At 47.7% G+C, this 9,405-nt stretch overlaps 1 protein-coding gene across 1 annotated transcript; it reads right to left on the reverse strand.

Annotated features, from left to right (window-relative positions):
* Positions 1-5,014: 5,014 nt before the first annotated feature.
* LOC137829284 (uncharacterized) lies at positions 5,015-5,731 on the reverse strand. The gene has a single exon (XM_068636087.1). The coding sequence runs from the start codon at positions 5,729-5,731 to the stop codon at positions 5,015-5,017; it is 717 nt and encodes a 238-aa protein (XP_068492188.1).
* Positions 5,732-9,405: the final 3,674 nt, after the last annotated feature.

Genomic DNA, 9,405 nt, shown 5'->3' on the forward strand with positions numbered 1-9,405 from the left:
CAAGGCACTACCCACTAGCATATCCACCAACAACTCATCAGTCATCGTTCTTCGGTCTTCACCTTGCTTCTCTGTCGCTCTAGCGCTAAGTGCATAGAGGACTTTGACATTAATCGTCAGAGGTGATGCCTTGTTTTGGGGGAAGAAGAGTGTTTCTCGATAGCCCCTCTTACCTTCCCCAAGATCATCAACCTTGGGCGGATCGGGTCGTTCTTTCCCTGCCTCACTCTTGGGGTGAGAAGGGTTTAAACTAAGAGCTTTACTGGGCCAACATTGGTATATGCCAAGTGGGTAAGGACGTTTGTCGAAATCCTTCTTTTCCCTCTCTTGGTCTTACTAGCACCCCTGGCTTTTCAAACCCTAGTCGCCTGCACTCACGCCTGGGGTGAGGAGGACTTAGGTTAGCGCCTATACTCGCGCCTAGGGCGAATAAGGCCTAACCGATCACCTGCACTCGCACCTGGGGCGAGGAGGATTTTAACTTGAAAACTCTCGCACACTTGATATGCTGATAATCTTTTCATTGGGTGGCCTCGTTAAAAACCCTCCTTAGGGAAAAAGTGCCCCCTTATCTGTTCAACTGTTTTCAGTATATACACTGAGTGTGTCTTTAGCGCAAGAACGCAACTACTTTACAACTTAACTGAAATAAAATTTCAAGAGGGTGGCGTTCCACGTTCTGGGGATTGCTCCTCCCTCCAGAGTTTCCAGCCGATAAGCTCCATTTTCCAATGCCTCAACCACTTTGTATGGACCTGTCCACTTTGGAGACAACTTGTTTTCCATCTCACTCTGATGCACCTTTCTCATCACCAGATCACCTTCCTGGAAACGCCTGAGCCTCACCTTGGAGTTGTGCCTCCGTTCTACTCTTCTCTTGACGGCTTCAACACTAACTCTAGCTTCTTCTCGCACTTCGTCCAGTAGGTCGAGATTCACCTTTCGTTCTTCGTTGGATTCTTCGGCAATGAAATTCAAAAACCTGGGGGAGCTCTCCGGTATCTCCACGGGAATCATGGCATCTGTCCCGTAGACAAGGCTAAAGGGTGTCTCATGGGTGCTGGACTGTGGAGTGGTATGGTAGGACCATACGATTCTGGGGACCTCCTCTGCCCAGTTTCCTTTAGCTTTCTCTAGTCTTCGCTTCAGCCCCCTGAGCAGTACTCGGTTGGCTGACTCCACCTGCCCATTGGTTTGTGGGTGTTCCACCGAGGCGAAAACCTGCTGTATCTTTAACTCCTCGCACATCTTCCTTAGCTGATGACTTGTGAACTGGGTGCCATTGTCGGAGACCAGCCTCTTGGGTACTCCGAAACGACAGACAATGTTCTTCCAGACAAAGTGCTCGACTTTCTGTGCGGTGATGTGCGCGACTGGTTCTGCTCCACTCACTTGGTGAAATACTCGATGGCCACGATGAGGAACTTCATCTGCCTTATCGCCAGGGGAAAAGGTCCTAGGATGTCGATTCCCCATGTGTGAAATGGCCACGGGCTATGGATGGACTTCAACTCCTCGGGAGGTGCCTTATGCCAGTCTGCGTGAAGTTGACACTGTTTGCAACGCTGAGCATACCTCACGCAGTCTTCCTTCAGCGTTGGCCAGTAGTACCCCGCGCGGAGGATCCTACTTGCCAAAGCGCGACCACCTACATGACTTCCGCATACCCCCTCGTGTAGCTCTGACATAAGTCTAGTGCATTGCTCGCCATACACGCAGATCTGCACAGGATGAGAAAACCCAAATCTAAACAGGTTCCCATCAATCAAAGTAAACTTACTCGAGCTCCTCTTTATTCTTTTTGCCTCTGTCGGGTCAAGTGGGAGTACACCATCTTCTAAGTACAACTGGTACGGTGTTATCCATGTGTCGGGCTCCCTAACAGCGCAGACTTCCATCGCCTCATCGGTCTTTGCCGGTCGCGCTCTAACCCTCGGCGCTTTCAACGTCTCCTGAGTCAGTGAACGATGACCGATCGTCAGACGCTCCATCATTTGTACACTTGAAGTACCTGGTTGTCTGAACGAACGCTCGCGGTACCTTCAAGGTCTCCTGAATGACGGTCCTCTGTTTTCCCCCCTTGCCTGAGCTGGCCAGCTTGGCAAGCAGGTCTGCTCTGGCATTTTGCTCTCTCGGCACATGAACTAGTTCAAACTCGGTGAAGGACGTCTTCAGGAGCTGTACGTATTCCAGGTAAGCTGCCATCTGGGGATCTTTCGCCTGGAACTCCCCTGTAACTTGCCCGGTGACTAGCAAAGAGTCACTCTTAGCAACCAGACTTCTTGCTCCCATTTCTCATGCTAGCAACATTCCTGCGATCAGGGCTTCATACTCCGCCTGATTGTTGTTAGCCTTGAAGGCAAAGCGGAGGGACTGCTCGATCAGCACTCCGTTCGGGCCTTCCAAAATGACCCCAACGCCGCTCCCCTGTTGATTGGAGGAGCCATCCACTGATAATACCCATTGGAAGTCTAAACCTTCTGAAGGTGTCGCGACCGACGACAGCTCGACCACAAAGTCGGCGAACACCTGCCCCTTTATCGGTCCTCGGGGCTCGTACTGAATGTCGAACTCTGACAATTCCACCGCCCACTTGACCATCCTTCCTGCTACGTCTGGTTTCTTTAGCACCTTTTGGATGGGCAAATTGTCATTACCACTACTGTGAAGCTGTGGAAATAATGTCTGAGTCTTCTCGCTGAAAATACCACCGCCAGGGCAGCCTTCTCGAGGGCTTGGTACCTTGTTTCAGGGCCTTGCAGTACCTTACTCACAAAGTACACAGGCTTCTGAACCTGATCTTGCTCTTGCACCAGGACTGAACTGACTGCTCTCTCCGTCACAGCAAAGTATAGACGAAGAGGGGTGCCCGCTTGTGGTTTACGCAAGACTGGTGGGCTTGCCAGGTACTCCTTCAACTTGATGAAGGCCTCCTCGCACTCCTGTGTCCAAAGGAATCTGCTGTTGCGCTTAAGACATTGGAAGTACGGATGACATTTCTCCCCTCCAGCGGACATAAACCGGGATAATGCTGCCAACCGATCGGTGAGTTGCTGCACCTCCTTCACCGTCGTTGGACTCCTCATCGCCATGATTGTTGCGCACTTCTCTGGATTAGCTTCGATTCCACGCTCTGTCAGAAGGAAACCCAAGAACTTCCCAGCCTCCACGCCAAAAATACATTTCTCAGGGTTGAGCTTCAACCTATACTTGGCGATGGTGGTGAATAATTCCTCCAGATCGGCCACATGATGCTCATTCTCTCGGGATGTGACCACCATGTCATCTACATATGCATGCACGTTCCTTCCAAGCATGGGCGAGAGCACCCTATCCATAAGTCGCTGGTAGGTAGCCCCCGCATTCTTCAGCCCGAACGGCATTACCTTGTAGCAGTAGCAAGACCGTTCAGTCATGAATGCGGTCTTGCATTCATCCCTGGGGTGCATTCTGATCTGATTGTATCCTGAGAATGCATTCAAGAAGCTGAGTAGCTTCCCCCCCTGATGCGCTATCCACTAGAGCGTCTATACTGGGTTGAGGGTAAGAATCTTTGGGGCATGCCTTGTTGAGGTCCGTGAAGTCCACGCACATCCTCCACTTGCCGTTTGGCTTCTGCACCAGTACCACGTTCGCTAGCCACTCAGGGTACTGGATCTCCCTGATGTGCCCTGCGGCAAGGAGCTTTTGCGCTTCGTCGTGGATCACTTTCCTCCTTTCTTCGTTGAATTTCCTTCGCCTCTGACGCACAGGTCGAACTTTAGGATCCATCAACAGCGATGGCAAAGGAAGTCAGGGTCGATTCCTGGCATGTCAGATGCTGACCATGCGAACGCGCCCATGTGCTTCTCGATCACCCCGGCGATCAGCCTTCGTTCTTCTTCGCCGAGCGATCCTCCCAACTTGAACCTTTTCCCCCTTATATCTACTTCTACCCACCCCTCAGCTGGGTGGGGTCTTCTCTCGCTGGCGATGACCGCCCTCGCGATCCCTGACTCGCGAGGAGTGATCATGCCCTCCTCCTCCGCTTCCACCTGAGCTACCTGGGAGCCCCCCAGCGTAACATCCTCCATCTCCTGATCGCCATGCGTTCCCCTAACCACCGATCGCTCTTCGAGCACACCTGGTGGTGGTGTTGAGGTGACATGGCATATGCTCCTCTTCTGCCTGAGGCTGTTCTCATAACAGCGTCTAGCCTCAGCCTGATCTGACTTGATGGTTATTACGGTCCCCTCCATCGATGGCAGCTTCAGCTTCATGTGCATCGTCGATGGCACTGCACCCAACCTATTGAGTGTTGGCCTTCCCACAAGATGTTGTACGCAGAAGGGGCGTTCACCACCAAGTACTTTATTCTTTCGGTGCGAGCTGTTGTTCCATCGGTGAACGTCGTCCTCAGCTCAATGTACCCCCGCACCTCTACCTGATCCCCTGTAAAGCCGTAAAGACACCCGGTATACGGCTTAGTTGATCGGGGGACAGCTGCAACTTGTTGAACATCGGCCAAAACATGACGTCTGCCGAGCTCCCTTGGTCTACGAGCACTCTGTGCACTCGCCTTCCTGCTGTGATGAGGGAGATGACCACAGGATCGCTGTCGTGCGGTACAACGTCCTGTAGATCAGCTTTCTTGAAAGTGATGTCTACCTCGGGGAAATGGCCCTCGTCTACGAGTCCACGGCCATAACCGATCGAGCATACCTTCTTCTTTTGATGCGGTGCACCCCCCACCGGAGAAGCCTCCCGCAATCGTTTGCACCTCCCCGTGCACAGGGATTTCATGCTGCCGTTCTCCTGCCTGGGCCCCCGATACGCGATCACCTGCGCCTCCCGCAGGTAATCTGCCAGGAACCCAGACTTTACCAACTCGCCAGCTGGTGTCCCAACGCCAAGCAGGAGTGGAGTGTGTGGCCAAAGGCTTGGTGAAACTCACACCACTCGTTCTTCTTCCTCCCAAGTACCTTATCTGTCTTCTCTGGTACTCGGAGTCTTGTAGCTATCGCAGGAAGGGCGATCAGATCCGCCAACTACACCATGAAATCGTACTTGGGGGTGCATTATTCTCCCTTGCACGCCCCCTGCCCTGGTCCTTCCTGGGTGCATAAGGACGAGGTTTCCCCTGCACCTTCTTTCCCTCCTTTGCCTCATGCACCCTCGCTTGCTGCTGTTGCTTCCCCTGTCCTCCACGCGGCTTCGGTGGTGCAGCACTTCCTCTTTTCTCAGAAACCTCTGTCTCTGCCACTATGTGCGCCACCGCGCGTCGCCGGATCTCCGCAAAGGTGTTGGGATGGCTCCTGATGAGCGACTCACTGAAGGGACCAGGCAGCACTCCCTTCTTAAACGCATGCACCAGCATATCCTCGTCCTTGCTGGGCAATCTAACCACTTGTGCTCCGAAGCGGTTGAGGTAGTCTTTCAGCGACTCCCCTTGATATTGGCGTACATCAAACAGATCGTACGACACCACTGAAGGTGCTCTGTTAACGATGTACTGCTCAGTGAAAAGCTTCGAAAACTGATGGAAGGACGTGATATGACCCTCTGGCAGACTCACGAACCATTCCATGGCGATTCCACTCAGTGTACTCATGAACATCTTGCAGTACACGGCATCTGAGCCCCCAGAAAGCATCATCTGAGTGTGGAACGCCGTCAGATGCGCTTCTGGATCTTCTACCCTCGTGAACGACGCCTTCACTCCCACCAGGTTGGGAGGCACAACGGTTTTCATGATTTCAGGGGAGAATGGCATAGGGAACGCTCTCGGAGGCGATGGTGACATCGACATCCTTTCTTCAACTGCGCGTTCCTTCTGCGCCTGTAACGTCCTTCTCAGCTCCTCATTAACACGATTCAGCTCATCATTCCTGCTCTGCGATGCAGCCAACTCCGCCTACATATTCTCTTGTTCAGCTCTCGACGCTGCGACATTGTCCTGCAGCCACGCATCATCTCCAGGACCTGCGCCATTGTCACAGCTCCTTCCTCAGCAGATGGCGCAGGTGATGTTTGTCTGGTTCTCCTCATTTTCTCAGCAAAATCTTTGAGAAACTTCAGAAACTTTGGTGTGGATGGGACCACGATTCACAGGGCCCCACGGTGCGCGCCAAATGATCCTGTCGTTAACTCAAGCGTGGAGGAATTGCTTTGTCGCTTCCTTACCCCGCCTATGCAACTGTGCTATTCGCAAGAATGCTCTTAGAACCTTCTCCGGGAACTTCAAACGCAACCTGCAAAACACACAGACGGCGCCTCTAGCGGCCGTTTGCACGCCGACGCTCAAGTTAGGTCACAGAACCACCAACAAAAAATGTCACTGAATCTCTCTCTGATTCTCTTTTTTCTCTCTCTGTGTGTCTGTGCCTAACAGAATTCTGTTACGCTATCCTCTGCGTGTGTCAGAATTCTGTTACGCTATTGTGCGAAAACGTACCACAATGAGTAAAAACGTGGGTGTGTGTGTGTTTTCTGTACCTTTCACGACGCGGAGTGCACCTTTATCTTGGCCGCGCCTCTCCCAGATGGTGACACGTGGAGGCATGCAACTCACATCTAACCGTACACGTGCCACTACCTGAAGGGCTCTAGCGCATCTCTTTGTGCGCCTAAGTTATTCCCTTGCGGAGTAACTTAGCGCGTTTCTTCCATCTGGGTGAATCGCACACTCTCAGGAGAACGCCAGGTGTGGCTGGCTAGGCACACTCACCAAGCATTGCTCTCTGCATAAACGATTTCCCCTTCACGATGTCATGCACGTAATGGGTTAAGAGAGTCACCAATCACTGACCGGTTTACTAACTCCCTCAGGCCACTCTCGTGCACGATTCTACCGGCGAGCAACTCCTCTTTCTCTGAGATATGATCATGCGAGGTCCATGCGTAACGCTCTCGCTGGGAATCTCAGTCCCAGTTTAACTGCGTGTAACACGAAACCCCGATGACCATGCACCCGATGACAGATCGGTGCTCTATTGCTTCTCGCGTTCTCCCCCCAGGTGTTTATCTTAGAACTGATCTGTCGGTGGCCACTCGGTTACTGACCACCGATCACCGTTCTGGGTGATCTCCTCCCTGATTTCTCTGCCACCTGATCCACGTGTCACCCTGCGAGTGGTCCACGTGGTTATCTGCTGCTGACGTCATCGACTACCGATGACCGACCAGATCATGCAGCAACTAACTAAATCATATAAACCCAATTTTAAAGCAGAGACTTAGCAGTATACAAACCATATAATTCTCCCCCTATTTTTCTTCACAAATAGAATAAAAGAAGGGGTAAAAACAAAATTAAGAAAAACCAGAATACTAGTGTGTGTATACGGACACTGACACGACATGGATACGGACACAGAGATACGTATAATCTCTAAAATGTAGGATACGGGGACACAAATCTATATATTATATAATTTTGAATTATATAAATTGAAAATTAATATTTATGTGCAAAAATATGTTCCATATTCTTTTGGGAGCAAGAAGATATTTTTCATGACTAGTTCAAAATAATTTGTTCTTATTTTTATAATCATAATAAAAATTTATACAATAAATTTTAGTTTTTAGAAAGTTATTTTATTTATACCTTTTAAAATTGTGTTAGAACCATGCTAAAATTTTCAAAAATCCAACAAATATTTTATTTGAATTGAACACTTCACCGATAAGTATCCTACGAGTGTCGTACGAGTGTCGACACGGATACGTGTGTCCGACACGGATACGTGTGTCCGACACGGATACACCATTTAAGAAGAAGTGTCTGAGCCTCATATTGCAACAACAAACTTGTGATACCTATATCAGAATTGTAGCAAAAATCTATGGTGTATCAGAGCTATGACAACAGCAGAATCAAAGTACCATAGATCCCAGAAATTTCAACAAGGAGACCTCAGTTTCTCCCCTTATCTTTTCTTCATCCAACAGTACCCAGCAATGGAGTACTTCAAAAGTTTCATCTTCAAGTTGGTCAAATGGAGTACTTCAAGTTTCATCTTCAAGAGTTGGATTTGGTAGAAATATTATCTCTTCTGTTAAGAGCAAACCTTCCAGGCGTTCCAAAGATACATTCACAAATATTCATCAACCCCATGACCACCAATGTGGTTGCCATTCGTAAAAAGCTTTGAATTTTAAGGAAAGCAAAGAATAGATCTCTTTATTATCTGATTCAGAGGCACAATAAATGCATTTTTGACCCACAATGGGTTTTGAAAGAAAAGAAACAGCTGTAATCATGCATAAGGCTTCATAACATCTTTGTTCAAATGTGCCAGAGGTAAAACAATCTGTAGTTTCGTGAAAACAATCGGTTGTTTTTCTGAGACAACAAGAAAATGTATTTTTCAAAGCAAATCATATTTCAAAGTGATGGGAAATACATAATGAAATACATTCATACCTTTGCATTACCTCAACATGTTTAGAATTTGATTTGGTCTTATGAAGCCAAAATCATAGGATGAACATATACAACTTACTTTACATAGGATATGAATTTTGACTTGTCAAGAATTTGAGTAAGGTGTATGCTCTTGAACCATAATAAGAAGCATCACTTTTATTAGTCTTCAACATAGCACCTGTACTTGAAAGGTCCTGCAACACATAATTTATACATATACAAAGCAAGTATAAAAGCAAGATAACAAGACGCATACAAACTAGTTTTATGCATATACAAGCAGAAAAAGTAGAAAAAAGTGAAGTGTTCAAGTGCTTTCAAATGCAGAATTGCAACAATATAATGCACTGTTTTAAAGCTATCTATACAACCAAATCAAGCATAAAATTCTCCCCTATTTGTTCTCACAAATAAACAATGATAAGGGTTGTACAAAGCATAAATCAGAATGATAATACAATAGTCCAACAGTATAAACAATGTTGACATTTCAAAAATAAAAATTGATATAGAGCTTTTAAGAAAACAAGTGCAAATTTTGAGGCACACTCAATGTATATTTGTCCAAAAGCATGATTTGAAAAAGAGAAATAGGTTTAATCATGCATAAGCAAACTTGGCAGCATTATACAAAGGTGCCAGAGGAAAAACAATCAGTTGTTTTACTGTGACAGCAAAAAGAACATTTTTCATAACAAAAAATTACCTTTTAAATTGATGAAAATGTAGTATGTAATTTGTTCATACCTTTGCACAGAGAATCCCTATAGATTCACCCAAAAAGAAGACTTTGAGATGTTCATATGGTCACAAGACACACTTACATAAATCGAGAAATGAAAACACACATACTCTTTATTCTTGGAGTTTCTCTTTTGACCAACCACTATGAATGTGCCAAGGATGTCTTGACATTCAAATAACTCTGCAAGACATATACAATTGAAAAGTGTAGGTACAAAGATTTACTTTGCTCTTGATATTCTTCCCTTTAG

This window comes from Phaseolus vulgaris, chromosome 7, assembly GCF_000499845.2.
Source record: "Phaseolus vulgaris cultivar G19833 chromosome 7, P. vulgaris v2.0, whole genome shotgun sequence".
Classification (NCBI taxonomy): domain Eukaryota; kingdom Viridiplantae; phylum Streptophyta; class Magnoliopsida; order Fabales; family Fabaceae; genus Phaseolus; species Phaseolus vulgaris.

Excerpts from the sequence above, each read along its gene's own strand:
- LOC137829284 (XM_068636087.1), bottom strand. The coding sequence starts at position 5,731 with ATGAAAACCGTTGTGCCTCCCAACCTGGTGGGAGTGAAGGCGTCGTTC.